The 23,818-nt window shown below is 43.2% G+C and overlaps 2 protein-coding genes across 3 annotated transcripts in view; one reads left to right on the top strand and one right to left on the bottom strand.

Annotated features, from left to right (window-relative positions):
- The first annotated feature begins 3,119 nt into the window (after positions 1 to 3,119).
- LOC311498917 (toll-like receptor 5) lies at positions 3,120 to 10,173 on the top strand. Its single transcript, XM_084559701.1, has 5 exons — positions 3,120 to 3,543; positions 5,979 to 6,041; positions 6,806 to 9,086; positions 9,503 to 9,591; positions 9,926 to 10,173. The coding sequence occupies exons 2-5, from the start codon at positions 5,991 to 5,993 to the stop codon at positions 10,169 to 10,171; spliced, it is 2,667 nt and encodes an 888-aa protein (XP_084415827.1). The 5' UTR covers positions 3,120 to 3,543; positions 5,979 to 5,990; the 3' UTR covers positions 10,172 to 10,173.
- Positions 10,174 to 16,200: 6,027 nt separating this feature from the next.
- disp1 (dispatched homolog 1) overlaps positions 16,201 to 23,818 on the bottom strand; it is an 81,501-nt gene continuing 73,883 nt past the window's right edge. For both annotated transcript variants that reach the window (XM_084561019.1, XM_084561018.1), the window contains 6 exons: positions 23,391 to 23,518; positions 20,933 to 21,027; positions 20,578 to 20,675; positions 18,903 to 20,492; positions 18,552 to 18,815; positions 16,201 to 18,403 (listed from right to left, as the gene is read on the bottom strand). In XM_084561019.1, the coding sequence (XP_084417145.1) occupies positions 16,565 to 18,403; positions 18,552 to 18,815; positions 18,903 to 20,492; positions 20,578 to 20,675; positions 20,933 to 21,027; positions 23,391 to 23,518 (4,014 nt within the window). In that variant the 3' untranslated portion in view covers positions 16,201 to 16,564. The remainder of the gene's footprint in view (positions 18,404 to 18,551; positions 18,816 to 18,902; positions 20,493 to 20,577; positions 20,676 to 20,932; positions 21,028 to 23,390; positions 23,519 to 23,818) is intronic.

The raw sequence follows: 23,818 nt of genomic DNA, 5'->3' as shown, positions 1-23,818 counted from the left end.
ACGAGGTTCCTGAAAAGCTCATTAAATATTCAATCAATAAAGTCATTTAAATATCTGTAACAAACATGTGCAAATAAACAATGTGCAAAATGTACCTGCAAATCTTGGCAAATAAAGTGCTATCGTGACTAAAGTGCAATGTGCAATTATTCCAGTAGCTCAAGTTGTTATTGTGCAAGGAAATACAGTTACCCATGTGCAATAAGTGCTTCGTTACAGTGCCAACACACTGCCACAAACACCACTTTCACCCCGACCTCCAGCGGAGACTATAGTGTTCCACCTTTTGTGACACTCATCGCCTCTTCCGACTCTTTTTTCCCCCCCAAACTATACCCATCCACCAACTCACACATCTCCCGTGCTGTCACAAAATGCTGACACTCTTCGAACTGTTCTAGAGACACGCTCTGACAAACTATGGAGAGGACTAGGGGCAAATTGCCCACAGTCATCACCCCTCTGCCTTGCCTCATCGCACCGAGGGGAAGGTGGGAGCCCCGGGACAGTCATTAGGCCGGGCCAATACTGGATGTCTGTGGCTAGCTGTCCTTACAGTGGATGACCTTCACATGGGTTCAGAGACTGTCGAGACTGTGAGGGGGGTTAGAAGATGAGTAGGTAAATCAATAGGCAATATACTGTATTCATGGGCTGAATGAAAATACCACAGTCAGCTTGATGAGCTTGATGTTGCCACAATGTGCGGACACAGTTAAATTAAATCAGGTGTGTGAAGTGACTTTAAAGGTCCTGCATGGAGCTTTTGTTGTTGGATCGTGACCCCCATACTGTAAAGATATGTGATAGGTACTGCCTGTCACTGTAATACTTAATCACATTAACTATAACCCCACCAGTGTCGCCTGATGGGAAACAAAAAAATATCTTACCGTTGCTTTGAAATTATTGTATTTTGACCCCAACTATCGTATGTACTGAAACAACTTCAAAAAATCACAGGCTAGGACACTGCTATTCTACGTGCATGAAACTGCACTAAGGAATACACACAGACGGGTTGCTTTGTTTTCTTACTAGTGCCCATGTCTGTGCTGCTGGATTCTTTTCTTTTAGTACTTTTTACCAAGTCCACACTCATGTTCGCTCATTTTTTTAAGTGGTGCCACAGCAGCTGCACGAACATGATCTGAACGCTGCTGATGTTGCAGTGATTAGAAGCCAGCCAGGTACAGTATGAGCTGATCGAGTATGGGCGGGCATCAGTGTCTGGTGATGTGTGGGTGTTTAGTATTTAGAATTTTTTGCATTAATACGATAATTAGCAAATATCTGGAACCACTGAATCCACTGACTTGCTGCCAGTAAGATTTCACAGTTACTTTTATGTGAAATTAAGAACATCATCCTCTTCATGTTCTTTGTGATGAAATAATCTGCATTTGTGTCATATAGTACAACTGCCTGTCTTTCACAATGATGAAAATTAGTACAGCAAAATGACTGTGGCAATAAACTTCACACATCTCACATCTGAAATTAAAACCAAAATGTGTTTCTGTTCCTTATTTTCTTCAGACATTTCATGTCAACAGTGATGGAAAATGCATTTGATGAGATCCGATGTGACAAAGAGTGTAAATACATTGCTTTGAATAATTTTCAAAAGGGATTTTTATTTACCTCAGGGAAATTACCTTTCCCTCGCAGTCTCGGAGGAAACCATACGCCTCCATGGCTGCAACTGAAAGTTATATTACAGCAGTGCTTATGCATTTAAAGAGCAGGAGGTCTCTTCTCTTGCACCACTCCCTCCTAAATACTATATACTTTTTAAAATGAGTTTACCCCTATGCAACACTACAGTATACCAAATGTTATACTTTACAGTGTCTGAAAATGAAGTAAAAATGTATAAATGTTTATACTGTAATCTGCCTAGGCCCTAACTTAATGCTGATGCAATCAGAAAATACTGAGAATATGTTTTATAATTCAAGTGGAATTTAAGTTGACTAAATTGTTAGTTTAAATTTTAAATATCTAAAACATGTGATATACAAATCACCATTCAGTCATGCTTTAACAATTTAAGTGACTTAATAACTAAGTAGCTAGCTCATACACTATTATAAATTAAATACAATCAGGAAGCAACTTTCAAGAGATCACAGAATTGTTCACATATTATTCTCACAGAAAGAAAACCCAGTCATTCATACTTCACCCTATTTCTCATAGCATATTTTCTAGTAAACACATCTTTAAAGAAATGGGATGTAATATAATTACATTCAGATTTTTTGGTTAACTTAAGTTGCGTGAAATCACAAAATAATCACAGAATGAGTGTGAAATAACTGGAAATTGCTTGAAATGGAAACAAAGTTATGCTGCAAGACATGGTGTTGAATAGACATAAATGATTCCACTGTTATCACTGCAGGAATTAATTAAATCAAATGGTGTTTTTGACCCTGTGGACAAATTATGAGGAATTAACATAAACAACTGAGATATCATTTGTCCACCAAGATAATTAATTACAATTCCAGTGAATAATCCATGTAATGATGATAGGGAAAAGCTATCCTTGCCGAGAAAAAAAAAAAAAAAGGAATTTGGATTTTCATTTATCTTAATTATGAGTCTTGTGAGGGTATAAGGTCTTTTTGAGGTTAAGTGACTGGATTCACGTTTATGCCTTAGGCTCATTACAACAAAGGCAAAAGTGGAAGCTAATAAACAAAGCGGTGGTATCTGAATAAAGAGTGGCACAATTTAGAGATGGTATGAGAGACTAGATAGACACATGTAATTACCAGTATCTGAGAAGCTGTTAGTCACATTAATTGCACAAAGGCTTATGTTTGAATTGTCAATAATTAAATTCAGTCGGGCTGGTCACATGGACTGCGGGGTCCTGGGAGACAAACTCTGTCGCTCTGCTGTCCAGGGACCGAACAGCTCTGCTTCTGAAAGTTATTACCCTTTTATATTTAGCCTTTGTCATTCAAACCATGGCTTATCTAAAAACAAAAGGTACAAATGAAGACATCCTGTTGCCAGACACCACAGGACACCCTCAGAAGAGCCATATCCATTCTCTGACAAGTCACAACTGTTTTGGAGGCACAAGAGAGACCTGCACAATATTAGGAAGATGGTCATAATGTTATGCCTGATCGGTGTATATAGCTGATTTGAGTTAAATCAAACATGTGAGTACTTTTCCCACAACTTCTCCTACGCTGACAGCTGAGGTGTGTTACATTGCTATGGTAGGAGTAGCAGTACAGCGGCTGGTAGTAACACAACAGGTAGGAGGATGTCCCCACATGCTGAGCTGTTCCTGTTCCCTGAGAGAGACTTGAGAAACCAATGCAACACTGAAACGAGGAAGGAGAGGTGCTGGGAAGTTGTGACATTCTACTTTGGTACAGAGAAAGAATCAACAGCAGGGAGGTGCGCTGGTCTCGGAGCAGTTATTTCTTAGATGAACAGAGTCCGCAGGGAGGGGACTGCTGCACCGACCTTTCCCACACAACAAATACTCTGAAAGTTCATTTTTGGCCAACACAGGTAAGATCTGCACCGCACTGCTGACAGCAAACAGTATTTATGGCTGATTCGCTTTCTTTCTTCGTTTCTGGTGCATTTTTTTTATTTTTTATTTTTTCCAAAATCGGCAGAAATATTTGTGCTGTTTAAACTTGTTGCACACTCATGCGGACAAACCGCATTGCGCAGCGAGCGCCTGTAAATCCGAGAAAAGCGATCAGCGTTAACGGCAGCTCATTTGTGCTGTAAATTGGAAAAGCCAGCGCACATAACCGGGTCAAAGCGCAAAAAAACCCCCCAAAAAACCCCAAAACAAACACACACACACACAAAAAACATGGCTGAACAAGGCAGCAGGTTGATAGAAGGTTTAAACCTGATGGGAAATACGATTCTGCAACGATTTACAAACTACACGCAACAGGGAGAAAACTCAAACGTCCTAGCTGCACCAAAAGCTTTTAAGGATTTTTATTTATTTATTTATTTTTATTTTTTATCATATTAAATATAATATTTTTAAAATATAATAGTGGTGTAGTGATTAGCACTGATGCCTCACAGCAAGAAGGTTCCCGGTTCGAATCCATGGGCCGACTGGGCTTTCTGTGTGGAGTTTGCATGTTCTCCCTGTGTCTGCGTGGGTTCTCTCCGGGTACTCCAATATTCCGGTTGTCTGTCTCTCTGTGTTAACCCTGCAACAGACTGGCGACCTGTCCAGGGTGTACCCTGCCTCTCGCCTGATGACAGCTGGGATCTTCTCTAATGTAAGCAGGACTTGCATTCTCCTGGAATCTGCCGGAGGGCTCGCTGTTCCGTTCACCTCTGGCAACACTTGGCTTCATCCTCCACATCTTTTCTAGTTCCCCTTTCAGCCCTTCAGCCTCGAGCACGTTCCTTCTTCCTGACCATGCTGTCACTCTGGATTGCTACATCAGCACGTAGCACATGAACTTCCCTACAGAGGTGGTGTCAGGGTGTCAGAAAGCCGTGGTCTCGGCATTCGGAGTGAAGGTCAGCACCTCTTGGATTTGGGTCCACGCCGAGTATGGTAAAAATGTAAGCCGGGTTCTTGCTGGCCTGGAGGAGCTGCTTATGTGACGGTGATCGTTGTTGTTGGAGTTCGCCCACACCGGAGAGGGCAGCCTTTCAGAAATAGGTGGGTGAAGAAAAAACTTGGCTTGTTTTCTCCTAGGAGCGTCAGCATCCTGACCTTGAGTTCAGAAGGCTTGCCACTGCCGAGGCCTTGTGGCAAACATGAACAGGGACTGCCTTAAGTGTTTCTGATATTTATCCTGTTGCTGAGGAGCTTTTAGGAGGACTCAAAGTACTCCCACTATTTTGCATTTGTCATGGTGACGCTGACAGGACAAGTGACTGGAACCAAGCGGAAGTCGAAGACCCCCAGGATTCCAGCTGGAGAGCAACTGCGTCAGTTGTCATATTTAAGAAGAGCTGTGTCAGTGTCAGGGTCACCAGGAGCAGGAAAGCACAGACGGGAGTGTTGCTATTTTACCAGCGTGTGAGTGACAACAGTGCTGCTGTGACAGGAAATTAACACCACGGGTTCATAGCGGCGGTTAGCACTGAAGCCTCACAGCAAGAAGGTTCTGGGACGAGCCGGCTGGGGCCTTTTTGTTGTGAGGCTTTAGACACACAAAAATGGTTTAGGAACAACTCAAAAAACATGAAGAACAGCACAAGGTGTTGACCTGGCCTCCAAATTCACTAGATCCCAAATTGATCAAGTATCTGTGGGATGATCCACAGAGGCCCCTCCCCTCAACCCATAGGACCCAAAGGCTGGGGGCCTTTGGGTCCTATGTCCTATGGGCAACATCCTGTTACCAGACACCACAGGACACCCTCAGAAGGCCCATGTCCATTCTCTGTTGAGTCACAACTGTTTTGGAGGAACAAGGGAGACCTACACAATATTAGGAATGGTCATAATGTTATGCCTGATCAGTGTATATACTTAACAGTATGTGTAAACTGAAAAAGCTTGTCATTATGTTTAAGATTAGAGGATTGATCCCTCGTTCTTTCTTCTGTTGTGTTATTTCACTTGTTGCTTCAACAAGGCAGACTTAATCTCGCTTTATTTGTAGACTTTTACTTAAAGCCTCAAACATTTTATTGGCACAAATGCTTATGAAACTTAACGGCGTGGCAGGTGTAGCAGCCGCCTTAAATATATCTACAATATGACCCATTCCTGTTGTTAGCTCAGGGCAAACACGTCAGCTATTCAAACTGAGATTTATAACCAAAGCTAGCATCAGGCATGAATGGCTGTGTATTTAACGCTGAACCATGAACCTGAGGGGGGAAACAGTTTGACTTTTTTTTTTTTTTTCCCTGTTTTCCTACATTGTCCCTAATATTTGCACTTGTGAGCCAATGCAGCTGCATCACATGCTCATTTGTTTCTTTCTCTGTGGATGTCTTGTTAGGTTGGGAACAACATGTGGATAAACATCTTTCAGCTTGTGTGTCTGCTGGGTTTGTGCCTACAGGTACGTGTGTAACAGTGACCTCAGAGCTGATTAGTTGTACTTTGTTTCTTCTACACTGAATGCTTGGAAGGCCAGAGTTTTGTTGATTTAGGTCTATAAGACAGAAAACCAGAGGAGCAACCAGCCAGCACTGTCTAAAGACAACAAAATGTGCAAGCTGGCTCTAAAGCTCACTAATTAATATGTTAAATATCGTAAACTTGGATTTTAGTACAAAATTAAGGCTTAAACAATTCTTTTACCTCTTGTTTCCAGTGGTTATGCTAAGCTAATCAGCAGCTTCCTCCAGCGTTAACTATTTTCTACATACTAACAAAAAAGATGCCAAGAATATGAAATAAACAATGAAATTATGCAGTAAACAAAATTGTGTATTCACATTTTATTGAATGTCTTTAACACTGACCAGTTTCAGTGTCTGACCCAGATTCATGGAGTTTCAGGAAGGGGTTTCAGTTAACATGCGAGCCTTGTCAAACATTAACTAGTGGCGTCTGAGACCATTAGTTGTGTCTGCAGCTGGCAAGTTCTCGCACGTATTCAAAACTCCTTCGAGACACTGGAAATGCTCCACATGGCGACCTCGTGAAGCTGTTTGAGAGAATAGCTACTCCGCAGAATCTGAAATAATGCTCTGGTTTCATGTTTTTGCTTACCACATAATTCCATGTGTGTGTCGATGTCTGCATATTTCCTGTCTTAAATGAGTGGGCTATCCAGTTTACAGAAATATTGTAACCTTGTAACCTTCCTCCTACTTGCAGGCAACCACATGCCTTCTATCATGCACTTTGAGTGGCCTAAGAGCTCCATGCAGAGGACGGAAACTCTACTGGGTTCCTGTCCTGCCTCCCAACATCACTCACCTCTATCTGGGCGAAAACTACATACGTGAGATCAACCGCACCTCTCTTAGAAACTTTGTGGAGCTGCAAGAATTAGATCTTGGATCGCAGAGAGTAACACTCGTCTTAAAGAACAATGCTTTCCTCAGGCAGAGTAAATTAACATCGTTAGACCTAGGATACAATAAAGACCTCACTCTCGAGCCAAGGGCGTTTGCAGGACTGTTCAATCTGAAAATCCTGTGTCTGTATCACTGCACGTTGACAGAGTCTATACTGTCAGGAAGCTATCTGCAGCCACTCTTGTCCTTAGAAACGCTGAACCTCTCTGGTAACAACATAGTGAAACTCGAGCCTGGTCGATTCTTTTCAACGCTTACTGAGTTTACCCACCTAAACTTGAAATTGAATCAGATTGAAAGAATATGTGAAGAGGATCTTGTCAATTTCAGAGGGAAATATTTTACATATCTGAACTTGGATTCCAACCATTTTTACAAAACATCTGAAGACTGGGAACGTTGTGGGAACCCTTTCAAAGGGATGGCCTTCGATTATCTGGATCTATCCAGCACTGGGCTGAATATGGATAAAACAAGGCAACTGTTCAAAGCAATACAAGGGACTCCAATTAATCACCTTAAATACACTGGACACACTGGCCAAGGGTTTTCATTTGAAAACCTCCGTGATCCAGACGAAAACACATTTCAAGGCCTCAACAACAGTGGAGTCTACAAGTTAGATCTGTCTAAATCAAAGATATTTGCTCTAAAGAGTGCTGTTTTCAGCCCTCTGAAAGACTCAGTGATTATTGACATTTCCCAAAACAAGATAAATCAGATAAACAGAAATGCCTTCGGTGGTCTTCAGGGCAATCTACGAATGCTCAACCTGTCATTTAACCTCCTAGGAGAAATACATTCCCGCACATTCACCAATTTGACACAACTTAGGGTGCTGGATTTGTCTTACAACCACATTGGCGCGTTGGGAGCCAGTGCCTTCAGTGGTCTTCCCAAATTAAGAGCTTTATATCTGACGGGAAACTCACTGCGAGAGCTGGGTTTTCCTGCGCCATTACCAAACTTAGAGTATCTCCTTTTGGGAGATAACAAGTTGGAAACCATCTATAGCATCGCTAATTTAGGTATGAACAGTATCCATGTGGACATTTCCAACAATAGATTAACGAACATGGAAGACGTTTATATCATTGTAACTAATTTCACGACTCTCCTGAATTTATTCTACGGTGGCAACTTCATCAAGTGGTGCACACTTAATCAGGACACAGCAGTACCTCACAATAATAGTTTGCAAGTGCTGGATCTTCATGACAGTTCCCTGCAGGTACTTTGGTCACGGGGGACATGCCTCGACCTGTTTGATCACCTTCACAATCTGCTTGGCCTGAATATAAGCTTAAATTTAATTGGAAGTCTTCCACAAGGGATTTTCAGTGGTCTCACCTCAGTCATTGAGATCGACCTTTCATCTAACGCCTTGACCTATCTGCAGACAGGTGTCTTTCCAGGCAGCCTAAAGAGGCTCGACCTTTCAAACAACTTCCTAGCCTCCCCTGATCCTACGACTTTCCAGTCTCTCAGCTTCCTCAGCCTGTCAGGAAATCGCTTTCACTGTGACTGCCATATGGAGAGTTTTCTGAAGTGGCTGGACATGACAAATGTAACCTTTCTGAGGCCAGTTGATGAGTACACATGTGCATTCCCATATGCTGTCCGTGACCTTCCTCTGTTGAACTATTCTGTGATCGTCGAACCGTGTGAGGGTGATGACGAAAAGACCGTCCAAGACCTAAAGCTTGCTCTCTTCATCTTCTCTGCGTTCCTCATCAACAGCATCATTCTCAGTGGAATCATTTACGGCCATTTCCGAGGGCACATATTTGTCATCTACAAAAAAGTTGTCGGCAGGGTTCTTGAGGGCCCAAAACCGGCGCCTCCCGCTAATGAGATGCAGTACGACGCCTTCTTCTGCTTCAGCAACAATGACTACAGGTGGGTGGAGGTAGCTTTGCTGAAGAAGTTGGACAATCAGTTTTCAGAGGAGAACATCTTCCGCTGCTGTTTTGAGGCCAGAGACTTCCTGCCTGGCGAGGATCACCTTTCAAACATCAGGGATGCCATCTGGAGCAGCAGGAAGACTTTGTGCATCGTCTCCAAGGAGTTCCTTAAAGGTACCATTGTTTGAAGCAACAGACCATGGTGTTGTCTATACAAAAACCTTTTATATTGAATATGTATTCATTTCTTTCAAGGAACATGTCTGACAGATTAGGAAAATTGCCAACCCGATTCCTGCCTAGAATTACATGAGAATTTCAACTTGTGTGTGCGTTGTTACTGAGTCCCCAGTGAAACAAAGACTTACAGAAGCCTGTTAAAGATGATTTTTCCCCGTTTACAACCAGAATGATGCCTTCTGACTTCACGGCAAACAAGCGGCAATTGTTACGCAATAAACTTGAGGCCATAGCACGGGTCTCCAGTTCTCTTTGCCCTTCCTTGAATGACATTATTAAACTGCAAATTGAATTCCCAAACAAATAATTGAAGCACGGACAAAACTAACGAGGTGTGCGACTCTTTGCAGATGGCTGGTGCTTGGAGGCTTTCACTCTAGCCCAGGGCCGGATGCTGGAGGAGCTGACAAACGTTTTGATCATGCTGGTGGTGGGCAAGGTGTGTACAAGATTTTTCAGTTAGGTTTCAGGTTAGGTAACCCAAAACCACATATAAGAAGTTACGTAATCTGTTATATTAATGAGTGCCGCTTTAAAGGGCGAGCAAAGCCACACATCTATGAACTGCATGTTAAAACACCTACCAAACTTTACATCTATTGGCCGGTGCTTCGTGAAAGCTGACAAAGAGTAGCAGATAATTAACAGCTCTGTAACTACTTCGGTTCATGCAGATTTAAATTAACTTTACACTGTCAGTCTTAGCTACACATTTTCAATTCTTGAGCTTCACTGCTAGCCTTAATCTTCATTCTGCTGTAATACATCTGAAGGTGACTCACTTCCAGCTGATGAAGTGCAACGCAGTTAGAGCTTTTGTCCAGAGGAGACAGTACCTCGTCTGGCCGGAGGACCCTCAGGACCTGGAGTGGTTCTTTGAGCGACTCGTCTCTCAGATCCTCAAAGACACGAAGGTGAAGAAGTTTGTAGAGGACAACCCTGAGCCTGCGGAGCCGGAAGTTCAACCTGACATAGACGACGGGATCCAGCTAGAGAACATCAGAGCGATTGCCCTGTGAAGTGAGTCTGTGTGACAAAGCAAGTTGTTTTTTTGGGGGGGGTTATTTGAACAACTTTGAAACAACCTGTAAAGTTGAGCTGCCAGTGATTAGAACCTTCTCATGGAGAGGCAGGTGGAACCTTCAAACGTCTTATGCATAAGGTCAACTGTTCTCTTTGCTATTGAAGTGTGTGGTGTCGTTGTGCCACATATCAGGATGCCTCCGAATCAGTCAAGGGATTGACAGAGATCACTTAATTACATAAAAGGGGGGGGGGGGGGGGGGGGGGGGCTTAGATGGAGAATAAAGTCTCCAAGATGCCCAAAATCTAATCACAAGACCTGCAGGTCGCTCTCACAAGTGTAAGGTCAAAGTGCATGCCTCTGTGATCAGGAGGATTGGACAAATCTGCACGTGAGAAAACCTTTACTGTTAAAAAACGTTTTGCCAGATATCATATAAGCAAAGACCAGGCCTTTTAGAGCAATGTGACGTTAGACCAAAGTTTTCAGGAGAAGAACCTCATACAAACTGTGGAGCATGATGGTGGAAATATCATGATCTTGGGATCTCCTCAAGACTCAGTTTACAGCCACTGATTCTGCAATAAATTCAGCATCATATCAGAGAGTGACTCAGATAATGTGAAGTTCGGCTGAAGGTCCAGGCTGAATCAGAAGTACACCTTTCAGCAAGATAGTGATGATGATAAATCCACCAAGGAATGACTTTAAAAAGAAAAAAAGGCCACATTTGACTGCCACTGATTTGTTGTAGGGGATTTGACACGCAGGGCAACCCAAAGAGTTTGCAACAAATCCAGTTCAGAGGCCAAAAGTGTACTTTCCTTTCACATTGGTTTATATTGTGAATAAATGATTTCAGTTCTCAGACTCTTTAGAAAGTTGAGGAGGAAGTTCTCTCATTAAAATGCTTTTCTAGGTTTTTGTAAAGCCTATAAAAGGAAAATGTCAAACCTAACAGCAAGTAAAGACAAACAAGCTGAAGAAAAAACCTTTGATAGTTGAGGCACACTGCTGTTATTCTGCTCTGCTGTCGACAGCACTGAATATTGTACAGTTTGAATAACGCTGACTGGGATTTATCAGTTTCACATTTGTTATTCTTACCTTTGTTTAACTCCATGAACCAATGACCGATGAATGATGTACAAACAAGTGATTGTTGTCGTATTGTTGTTGTTGTGTATTTAAATGAACATTAAATTTGTCCATAAAGTATCAGATGAATCAAGTGTTATCACTAATGTTTTCAAGAGTATCAGATGTTCGATCCAGTCACCAGATGGAAGCAAGTGTCCTACACAGAATCTCTGCTAGTATTAACCGCAGACCAGTGTTTATGATCACTTATCACGCCGTCATGTGCATGTGTGTTCAAATTACAAAGTATTTGGTTAATAAAACAAAAAAAAAAAGGAAAAATTGATGCAAAAGACCACGTCCCTCGAGATTCATTGAAACATTATTATCCCATAGTAGATAAAAGACCAGGATTTACACTCAAGGTACTCATGTGCAGGGAAACAAACTCATGTGCATGAAGAGCTGGTGAAGCATACACTGATCAGGCATAACATTATGACCACCTTCCTAATATTGTGTAGGTCTCCCTTGTGCCTCCAAAACAGTCATCAGAGAATGGACATGGGTCTTCTGAGGGTGTCCTATGGTGTCTGGCAACAGAATGTTGTTAGTGAGGGCCTTTGGGTCCTATGGGTTGAGGGGAGGGGCCTCTGTGGATCATCCCACAGATACTTGATCAGTTTGGGATCTAGTGAATTTGGAGGCCAGGTCAACAGGCGTGTGTGTGTCTGTGTCAGGCTGCATCCTGCTGGGGATGGCTGCTGCCATCAAGGAGTGTCATTGCTATGGGGTGGGGGTGCCTGGTCTGGTCTAGGTGGGTGCTACATGTCTAAGTAACATCCACATGAATGCCAGGTCCAGAAGATTCCCAGCAGAACACACTAAATTGTCACAAGATGGTCAATGGTATTTATTTCTCCTCTCAGTGGTTTTAATGTTGTGGCTGATCGCTGTCGATAAACCTTTCACTTGGAGGCATTGATTTTGGTTTCCGAATTTCACCACTAGATGGCGAGCATTAGCCGTTTCTTATCTTGCTCCTCACAAGTGAGTTCCAGTGATCTGTGAAAACCTGCCGTCTTAATTAGTGAGAGTTCACTGATCACCACATCAAGACAGTTTAAAACTGGATGCGTCACATGACATCGCGTCTGTGAGCAGCTGGGTTTACTGCAGCTCAGTGTGACCAGGGTGGATCTTCAGGGGTCAGCCGGTTCCCCTTCTTCCGTCAGCAGCGGCGTGTCTGAAAACAGGAAGCTACTGGGCAGAGGAAAGCTTCCGTCCTGCAGGACCCGGACGCCTGCATCCTCCCAGCCTTTATGAGCCAGCTGTTGTGAACATTAGAGCCCGTCTGCAGGCTCCTGTCGCTTATACACTCTGGACAGTCCATTAGTCTGAGCACGGTGCAACATTAACATCTGTCCGGCCTTCTTTTATTGTGAACTTGTTGATTTTCTGGAATTATTCTTAATGCCAGTGTTGCTGTTACTGCCCCTGAAATATCATTATTGTTATAACATTATAACTGAAAGATGACTTCCCTAAACAGTGTCCAGGCTAAGTTTTGGAAGTTTGGACCAGCATGTTATCGAAAGAATGATTCTATCATATATTTTGTCCAGTTTAACAATTTATGAGCAAAAAAACTAAACTAAACTCAACATTCAGTCATTAAGTACACACAGGTCTGCATTCGTTCTAGCTACTTTTTGAAGCTCTACCTCACCGTAACGAAGCCTCATTTTGCATTTCTCACGTAGTAGCACACTTATATTAGATTCATAGAGACAACCACTTGTTTCTTTCGGGCTCCACAGAAGAGGACCTCCGCCCTATGTAGACATGAAGGCTTCATTCTAAACTACTGAACACAATAACTCACTGCTACAGGTGGTTATACACAGATAGAAACTATGAATAATGAATACCACATTCCATTTCTGCTATGAGGTCCTACATACTGGACATTTAACCTGTGGAAAAAAAAAACAAGATCTTTGAATACTTTCAGGCCAATGGTTGCCCCCCCCCCCCGGAAGATTTCACAGGTATAAAACGTAATACCGAGATGTAAGGGTTACCAAAATCTAAAAAACTGACAGGCCTTTTCTTTTAACATATATTTAATAGTGTTAGTTACGTCACCCAGCCACATTGTCACAGTTGGAATAGTCATTTTTCTTCCAAAACGTGAACATGGATATTTTGCTGTAATGTGGTTACTGAAAAAAGGAGTTTCTGAAGTAGGTAAAACCATTTTAATGTCGTTAGTAACACTGACTAGGCTGACATCTGGCAGAGATGAAAAGTCAGCTTGAACCAATTAGAAGCACCACTGAATGATTTCTTTAGCTACAAAAGTGCATTATTTGTCACTGGTAATTCTGATTGGACCCTAATGGATCAGAAATCACAGACAAGATTTGATATTTAAAATAAATAAATAAATAAATAAATAGTAACACTTGTCCCACCTCCATAAATCTGTCCCAGTCCACCAGCCCCACCAAAATCTAATTTGAAAAGTGGAAGCAAATGTTTACCTTGTAAACAAGCCCTCCAGCTCCGCGGCCTCTTCGCAGTTATTCCAGGCCCGCGCATTATACTTAGAACAGACGCACATGGCTTCTGAGATTCTCCCTCGTGGGGAAATGTAATAAACCCTGCCCCATGGCCACAGCTAATATTTGACCTCTGTTTAAGCAAATATAATTACAGGGATGCTCACGCAGGCCTGAGGAGGGATCCTTGGGGGGGGGGGGGGGGGGGGTGACTCGTCCTCTTCTGAAGCTATCGAGCTGGAGAGGAGGAGGAGAAAGGTGGCCACGGGGGATCAGAGGCTGAGGGGAACACAAACGGAGCTGTATGAGCCAAATTAAGATCTTTCCTTCAACACAGAGGCATCAAGCGGGGCCCAGTGTGGGTGGTTTGCTTATGTAACGTGTTTTACAGGACTTGTTTGTGTGTGCAAGTTTGTTTTTTGGGTTGAGGGTGGTGAAAGGGATGAGAGCGAAGAACCAGCAAAGGCATGTTGGTACTTTTCCTCTCTTCTCTGAGTCCTCTTCTCAGAGAGCGACTAGTGGAGTGAAGGGTTTTCAAATTACATTAGCATTTATGGATCATAACTCATCCACTGGTGTTTTCTCGCGCAAAGGTTGTGGTGGAAACTAGCATCTCACATTGAAACCAGGGGAGTAGTTATCAACCACAAGGTGAATAGTGTACTGTTTGAGATATAAAGGCAGCTCTAGAACCTGAAATTCCACATGGGAGGAGAACCAGTAAAGTGTGCGTACTCAATTTTTCCTGGAGAAGACAATTTAAAAGCCAAATGTCAGATGTCTAACTTCAGCCTTGTGCCCTAGCGTCATTTCCCCATGGCAAAAACACAACTCTTAACGTAACGCAGACCTCACCGGCTTCCACGTTCCACAGTGGAGGAGAGACAGGGAGCAGGAAGACGATCAGAGGGGCTTGTTTTCCCAGGTGACCTCTGAAGAAACAGGTGTTTTCTCCACTTGGCTGAAAAAGATTTAGTAGCAGAAGAGTTTAAAAAAATAAAAAATAAAAAAGGGGGGAAAAAAAGAGACATTATGTCAAGTGACGGCTGTCAACTTTTTAGACAGGCAGCTCAATCAGGGACAGTTTTCACCTGCAGCGCTGAAACGTGCACCGAAGAAAATTGCCCTCACCACTCAGAGCCTCCATGTGACCTCCGCTACAGCAGTGGAGCAGCACAGTACACGATTATACAGCGTAGCTTCCAAGTGAGCGAATGGATTCAAGCAGCAATAATGGATTCATTTTACACATGGAGCCAGCAGAAACAAGCTGCGGACATTAAACTGCAACATCAGCTTCTCAGCGTACAGTTGCCTTTTACACACATCCTGCATTTTCTTTTAGTTTTTTTTTTTTTTTGCCTACGTGATGAGTGGAAGTCCCGTATTCCTTTGCCATTCTACTGACTCCTGAGGTAATGATCCAGTTCCTTAGCATATGCCTCTCTAATATTCTCACAACACTTTGAAGAACGCGAACATACAAACCGCAGCCAGGAATAGGCCTCATTTCAAAGGGAGAACAGAGCAGTCAGCAGATTTTGTTCCAGCGTTTCCCTGGACACATTACAAGAGAGTAACTTCTTCAAAATATATATTTGTTAGACAAGCAAAACCGCCACTGATGACAGCTGGGTTGCTTTCCTAATGCTTTGTGCCAGAGTGTTGTCTCCTTATAATTAAAGCTGTCTGCCCCAGCAAGCCTTTAAGTGTAGAGCACTTCTTTGAGTTGATGTAATGATGGAATGTAATAAACCTCACAAGACACGTTTATTTAAAATAAAAAAAAGAAATGAACCCGCTTCTTAAATGATTTTATGATCGTTTTATCTCCTGTATGCGACTCACAACCTTTAATGTTTCCTCAGTAGAAGTGCTGTCCCTGGACTTGGAAGTGTACCCTTGAGAAAATGAGATCTATATCACAACTAGTAATAAAATCTGATCGTCATTCTGGTGTAAATCAAGTCTACAGGTTTAAATCCAGGCATGACCTCGGGCTCCATGTAACAGATAGCAGCAAAGGCGCCAGTAGTTATGAGACAATGAAACAGGTGTACTCTGAGATGCACCGTCATCTCTGGGTGGAGCCTGTTCTCATTTTATGGTCTGAATGTGTGCTTTATACACAATAGCAAGACAACAGTAATAAAAAAAGAAGACATTTTAATCATACAGTACATCTTTTATCTGAGGCATGTGGCGACTTGAACACAAGAGCACACTGAAAATTTAGCACTAGCTCCCATAGGTACAAAAAGTGGCAGGCAATAACGTTTTATGAGCTTGTAAAATGCGACACATTGTTGTTACGGCTGATGTTGTGATCACATCTGACAACATATTGATAATTACACACAATATCACAATATAGACACTGTAAGATTTCATGTTGTGGCAAATGGCTGCTGTTTATTTAACACTTTAGTTAGCAAAATGACACGGTGGCGTCTGTGTAAAAACACAGTTTATTTTCCATATCTTTACCTGTAAAAATCCAACACGTTATCTGGCATGTGAAGAACTGGTGAGTACAAAAACAAAAACTGTACACAGAATATATTTAGTGGGTCCGTGCTTTTTTTTTTTTTTTTTTAAGGAAACACACTGAGGCACTTAGACAACAAACACATCCTTCCCATTGTATGATTGCACAGAGACACTGTATGCGGCATTTGTTTTTGTTGTTTTGGACATTTGCTATTTGTTCTGGGTTGAGTTTTGATAAATGTATCAGCTGAGTGTCAGCATAAGCTTTCAGAAGAGGGATTAGTGTTTATTGCAATAGAAGGCACGCTGGCTTCACTTTTTGGCACGTTAAACTCTGAAGCTGAATTGCACTTCACTTTCAACGTCCTGTTAAAACAGTAGAGTTTCTTTGGAGAGGCGGAGGACGCCCGCTCTCTTTTCGAGTTCTGCTTGCACTTTTTGACACGTTCCTCCCGTGTGACGGGAATACTTTCGAGCTTCTCCTGGTTGCCAGGGATTTTACAACAAGCATCCATATGCGTTGTTGTTTCTGTGGTTGGGGTGGATACATGATTATCACCACAACAATGTTCACCGTCTCTCACCTTCTGTCTTTCATGACAGGTTGTGTGTGGTGAGCCCGGTGAGGGGGAGGGGCACTGAGGACAAGGTTGCGTTGGGGATATTCTGCTGATATTCTGGATACTGTCAGGACTTGAAGGACTCATTTCATGTCTATGAATGTCTTCTTCTGCCACAGACTCTGAGCCAGAGACTGGTCCTGAAGTTGGGACCATGTCCTGGTTTGATGCTGGGGTTGTAGCTCTCTGTTCTCTGGCTGAACCACCCTGTAGGTTGGCAGTGTGGACACAGTACTTCCTGAGATGGCAGGTGTGGGCAGGTCCTTGCCTGGGAGTCACCACTCTACCCTGGGAGCAGTGATGGAAATGTGTCAGTGGACAGTGGACATAGTGCATTCGGCACTCTATGTGTGTGTAGACCGGGTCCAGGTTTGGAGGTAAGAGGGCTGGGTTTTGTTTGTTTGGGGTGTTTCCTGAGAGGGGAAACAGCTGAGGAGTGGGAGGACAGGAGAGAGAGTCCTGGGGAGGTAGAGCAGATGGGTGTGAGGTCCACTGCTGAAGCAGGTGAGGAGGAGTGTCACCACATGTGCAGTTAGTGTTTTGAGAGTACTGGCACCTAGATGGTGTGCTCAGTGTGGCTACAAGCCCGTTCTCTGGGCCAGTCCTGCTAGTGTCAGCACTCTTATAATTGAAGTGTGAAAAAGGGGCAGTGTGTTGATGAGGAGGGATTCCATTATAAAGTTGAGTGCACAACTCCTGCTCCTCTTGGGGCTTGTCTTCAGCTTTCTGACTGGATGCCAATGGCTCCAGCTCATAATGCTCAACTTCCCCACCCCTGCTATCCAGCTGGTATTTCCCCAGGCCAGAGCTCTTCCCCTGAGGTGGTGGGCTGGTGGATGTACCCTCAGAGAAAGCCTGACACTGCAGCTTTTTGGGCAGGGGTATTTGGCCACAAGTGCCCTGGGGCCCCAGGCAGCGGCACATACACTGAAAGAAGAAAGTGGCAAAGGCCCAGCTGATGCACATGATCAACATCATGAAGGTGCCCAGCTGGGTGTACGCTAATACAGTCGAGGGCATCATCATTGCACCAGCAACAAAGGTGGTAAGTGCTGCCATAGCAATAGCAGAGCCCATCCGACTGAGGGAAAAAATGACCTTCCCCTCACGGTCGGGCTCTGGAGCAAGTCTGTAGGCCACGCCGTAGTGAACAGCAAAGTCAACTGACAGTCCAACTGCAACAGAGATGGTAACAGACTCCAAGACATTCAGCTCCCAGCCCAGGAGCACCAGGGAGCCAACTGTGACAAATATGGTTCCAGCAATCGACAAGATGGCATACAGGCTGATGATGACATTCCAGGTGGTCAGGAGCATGACGCTGAAAGCCACAGCCACTGAGAGGGCCATGGCAATCAGAGTGCCGCTTGACAGGCTGTCCTGTAGGTCATAGAACTCCAGGTTACTCACAAACCAGCCATGGCTGAGCCCTGCTGGGGCGTAACGCAGCTCCTCTGTGATCCAGGCATCCACCTAAGACAAAATCACAATGTCAGAAACCAGCATCTTGTGCTTAAACCGACACCATATAAAGACCATTTTTGTCAAACTAAAGAAGAGCTTGTCTACAGGTGATAATTAGCAGTATGTACAATTTAAGATAAAGTACTAGAGGCCCTACCTCACGGTAGAACTGGTACATCTTCTCGTAGGCCAGTGTGAAGAGATAGGTACTCTGAAACTCTAAAACTATGGCTCTGATGGTGTCGTTGATATCAAATCGAGGTCCAGGTGTCTTGCTGTCCAGATGGTAATTGGTACTCCGATCCAGCTCCATGATGGCTCTCTTGATGCACAACTCAAAGACCTCCTGCTTGTATGGGAATGTTGACTGGCTACAGCAGGGGTAGACAGAGGCCTCTTCACAGTCCTGGTTCTCCATCCACTGTTGGAAAAAAAGCCAATTCTGTCAGATGAGACTTGAAGGTTAACAGATTGTTTTGTACATAACTAGTACACAAGCAGTACTGACCTGTTTGAATGTCTCAATGAAGCAACTGGTAAAGTCCTTCTCCTCAGACTGAAAGACAAAGCTCTGGTTTCTCAGCTTCTGGCAGAAGTTGAGTATCCACAGCTGAGATGCTGGACTGGCAATATTGAAACTGCTGTCCAGCATCAGCTTTCCCTTGTTTTTGGGGTTCAGGGGGTCTCCGTTATCCACAGGAGTCACCCCCCAAATGATAGTGATGGGCATGTGGAGGTCCTCACCATGATGAACTCTCTCAAACATGAAAAGCTTTTTGTATTCTGCGTCATAGCGCTCAAAAGGGTGAGAGGATCGAAACACCTGGAACTCAGCCAGCTCCAAGGACGGCAGCTTCATCTTTGGGTTTACACAAACCACGTAGGCCCCACCAACTGTGATGGCAAGGAACCAGAAGAGCCAGAGGTAGCGCAGCTTGATGACGATGCAGGGTAGCACCTTCTCGAAAAAGATTCTAGACCCCTCAGAGACTGTAAACAAGCATTTCTTGGCCTTTTGGCAAAGACCAGCCCAGAACATCTGGGTGCAGTACCTTCTTTGCTGGTGTGGAGGATCGGAACATGGGAACATGTTAGGCAGGTAGCGTTCATGCAGCACCACCACAGCAGGCAGCCACGTCACCATTAGAATATAGTTGACCAAAATGGCCGTACCAGCGTAGACTCCAAAGCAGCGTATGGCTGTGATGTTGCTGACATAGTTAGCATAAAAAGCTGCAGCAGTCGTGAAGCTAGTGACAAACATAGAGAGGGCAGCATGTTGCAAAGTCACACCGACTGTCTCGGCCAACTCAGCATGTGGCTTATCAAACTTGGTGTAGTTCCAAACATCACATAGCACAAAGGCATCATCTGCACCAATGCCAACCAGGATGATCAGAGCTGTGAGGTTCATGAAAGGAAAGAACTCAAAGTTGAAGACCATTCGGTAAAGAAAGTAGGACACAATCAGTGAGCTGATGATGGCTATTATTGTCATTAGAGTGATGAAAACTGATCGTGTATACACACACATGACCAGCAGGACAATCACTATGGCTATGGCGGGGTACACTGTGTCTGTGAGGAGGTAGTCCTGAAAGAGGTCGTGTTTGATGCCAAACTCTATTCCGGTGACTGTGGTGATCCCATCCGATGAGTTCCAGTTTTCAAAATTGTCCAGGTAAATGTTCATCATAGTCTCTCCTTTCTCTGTAGGAGAGAAGAGCATGCTGTACTTGAGCACAGGTGGAGGAAACTCCAAGCTCTTGGGGCTGAGGAAGTCTTTGTCCACCAGGAAGTGAAGAATCTGGTAGACAGCATTGTACTTGGTGCACCTCTTGGACACACTGGCACACTTCAGCTGGTCTTTCCGCCGTAGGGCCATGTCCCAGCAGTCAGGTCTAAGTGTGCCATTATGGTAGAACTTGGCACATGAGCGCAGGATCTTGAGTGTATGTGATACATCACTTTCTGTGATGTCCTGGCAAGACGACCTGTTGGTGAGGACAGCAATGTAGTTCCCAAGCGTCCAGCTGGGGCAACACGAGGCGTCATTGGTGCGCTGACAAAGACTCCAATAGTCACGGTGAGAACGAACCTGGGGATAGACAAAAATAATTTATTATATCTTATACCATTATTAGCATGGACTATGAGATGGTTGTGCTGTTCTCTATACATACTCTTGTGTTGTCCAGATTGCACATAGATTTGATGGCTTGAATATTCCACAGGTTCTTTCCTTCAGCAGATGCAAACACTAGTCTAGAGTAACTGTCACCTGCACAGAAAAAAGAAGTAAGAAACCATGTTACCAACATTAATAAAAGTTAGGAAATACAAGCCCAAAACGCTGACTTTCCATCTCCATTCCCATCAAAATACAATCATTACTGAAGCATCATCTGATTATGCTAGTTAGGGGGAATTCATTTTATTCATTTGTGATGGCAAAGGATCTTCAAGGGTCTGCGGGTTAAGCCATTATCTGGTCTGGGCTGTACTAGTGTTCTCTGTGTTCTGTGTTCAGAATCTCACCTGGCACATCACAGAAGAACTCTTTACTGAAATCCCACTCAGCTTGCCGTTTGTCTCTGTCAAAGTGGTCTTCAGGCCACCTGGGTTCTTGGTGACTAGAAAACAAAACACAGAATCACAATGTGTACTGTGAATACATTTTAGACACAGAAATTAAAATGAGTATGCTTTTATTACAAAAGCTGTGAAGATTAATGGGAGCCAAAAGGAAAATGACTCCCATTTATTTCATTTTTCTTAGACAATTTATTAATATTAATAATTTTATTATTAGGTGAAAAATATCTTCTCTTGAGAAAATACCATGTGAAGGACAAAAATATAATGCTAATATAGCTAATGCTGTTCTTATCTGTTCAATCCTACCAAGGAGAAAAGAAAGATATTTGATATGATTTCATAAACCACCAAACAGAGAGGCCGCAGTGTCAAAGGCTGCAAGCTGCAAGCATGATACAAAATGAAGGAAGCAGATTTGAAGCTCGGTAATGAAATAAGCGGCAGTAATTGCTGTTCCTTCAAAAATCAGATGAATGGTTCACTACAGTACAAGGATACTGCTGTCATTATTATAATAATCATAATAGTGGCTCTGATTGAGTAGAGGGCCCGGAGGGAGATGTGCATTTGGAGTGTGCGTATGAGTGTGTTTATGTGTTCTTTAGCAAGAATAATACTGCAGCCTTGTCTTCTGAGATATATAGTGCCTACAAGCCAGGATGCAAGAAAGGATTATGGGTCAGACAACCCTTCTCTCTGTGATCGTGTGGTGTTGTTTTCTTTAGGGGCCACATCTTAGCTAGAAATAGGAAGACAGAGTAATCAGGTGGCTGTCAGAGAGGCAGAGGGGCTGACAGACAAAAGGGGGTGATGCAGGGAAGCTTGCTGACAGAAGCAGAAGTCTATCGTACACCATACACGCATAAGTACACAATTACATCTGAAGACAGACACGTGGAGCGAGGCAGAAGGGAAGACAAAGCCAGTCACAGACAGAGAGAGGATCCATTATCTAATCAGCAGAGTGGAGCCGCAATTTTTAGAAAGTCTAATCTTAACCACATGGATACAGGATACGTTCTTGTCCTGGTAAAAATCTGATTCTGATGACTGTCACAGAGCTCAATGTCCTTCAGTGACTGCTAGGATTTTGTGTTCAATGTGACAGCAAATACAAGTGTTGTAACTGGTAATAGTGTTGTTACCATATATATATATTTAAGGTTATGCTTACAGAGATCTAAACAGGAAAATTTAGGGAATCAGATCAGATTAAGAATCTGAAAGTGAGCATGAAAACCTGCAAACCTGAGTGAATGCAGTCATATATATAGAGACATTCAGTGGACAGACAGCCCAAAACATGCAAAGACCTGCTCTTGATTAGTGAACAGACTCCCCCTGACAGAAGACAGAGGACGACCTTGTGGATGGACAAATCTTTACTTTGTTCTCCTTTTCTTTCAGGAGGGGATTCAGACTTTTCAGCATGTCTGTCAACAGTATCCTTCAACCCTGACCCCCACCATCACCCCCCTTCTCCCTCTCATCACCACCTCAGTCTCCAATGCAGCTCCTCCTTGACTTGGGCTAGTATCGTAAGGATACATGTAAACTGGTGCATGTATATAACAATACTGTTCTCCAAAGCCGAGCCATTAGCACAACAAGTAGTGACAAATATAATGCCAGTGGCAGGTTTCGCAAAATCTGAATCTAACCTTCAACTTTGAGATGACAAAGTCTAAGATGCCACTAAGTTTTCAGATTTTGAAAAGCTGAACAGAGTTTAGACAACTCAGAGTTCGAGTCTAGTGAGTGAGTGAGAAAAAGCTCATACAATGAATAACCATGGCAACAGCCTCCATTTAAATTCCCTGAGACTGAAATATGTGATGTGTTCAAGACAGAGCAGCCAAGAAAAGTCAGTACATTCACAGAATTACATTTCAGTCCAGTGTATTTCATTCATCATATAGCAGATGTAACTGGTATATTACACAGTAAAATGTATTCACTTCTCCTGTCAGTGGTTTTAATGTTGTGGCTGATGAGTGTAGATATTATTCTGCGCTGTGGAGGAATGCACCAACGTGTACTATTTCTATGTGTACTATTTTCAATTAATGACTGATTATTCATAAAAGCAGTGTCCTTGGTAAAAAGAGGCAAACTTCTTTCCAACCATGATTTTTATCTTCATCTCTTGGACCACACATCTGCACTGATACGTGCTTTGATATTCATTGCATGAACAACAGCTTCAGGTTTGACAGGAGTGGAGGACATTAAAGTTCAAACTGCAGTGAGCTTGTTTGATTCACAGTGAGCTAGTGAGATAAAATGATCTGCGCTTCTAAAACTGAAAACAGCAATCTTGCAAGTTCGTCTTAAATGTTGCCAAACAGAACATCAGAAACTAACTTATGTCAATAGTAAGAGAAGAGTGTGAAGTTACTTTTTGGCCTGCTCATCAGCATATTTGAAGGGGTAGTTGGCCAGTGTGGCTTTGTAGCCTGTGTTCTTCACCATATTGTTCCATGTGACTAGTCGCTGGCCAATTGCAGTTCCACGTGGCTCAAAACCCTTTAAGGAAAAGAGAAAGCAACGATAAGCAAAGGTTTTGATAAATAAGTTCCTTCACAGTGTGATTCAGATTTATGGTTTCAGTGATGTAAATGGATCATTTTAGTCATCATACAGTTCCTAATATAATACAGTTCAGCTTGTTCGTTCCACCCAGGATGAGCTAACGGCAGCATACCAGGAGGTCTGTAGAGTAGTGAGCAGCGTTGTCAACATTTCTCCTAACACATAAACAGAACCACACCTACAATATCCCAGAAACTAGAACCTGTGAGGGTGCTGCTGCTTCACATAGTGGGA

The sequence above is a fragment of the Chelon labrosus genome, assembly GCF_963514085.1.
Source record: "Chelon labrosus genome assembly, chromosome: 14".
In the NCBI taxonomy this organism is placed as follows: domain Eukaryota; kingdom Metazoa; phylum Chordata; class Actinopteri; order Mugiliformes; family Mugilidae; genus Chelon; species Chelon labrosus.
Note: the sequence above shows the minus strand (reverse complement) of the source record. Positions and strands in the feature narration are given on the sequence as shown.

Excerpts from the sequence above, each read along its gene's own strand:
- LOC311498917 (XM_084559701.1), top strand. The coding sequence starts at position 5,991 with ATGTGGATAAACATCTTTCAGCTTGTGTGTCTGCTGGGTTTGTGCCTA. Across the intron at positions 6,042-6,805 it reads TGCTGGGTTTGTGCCTACAG|GCAACCACATGCCTTCTATC; the intron begins GTACGTGTGTAA and ends TCCTACTTGCAG. Across the intron at positions 9,087-9,502 it reads CTCCAAGGAGTTCCTTAAAG|ATGGCTGGTGCTTGGAGGCT; the intron begins GTACCATTGTTT and ends GACTCTTTGCAG.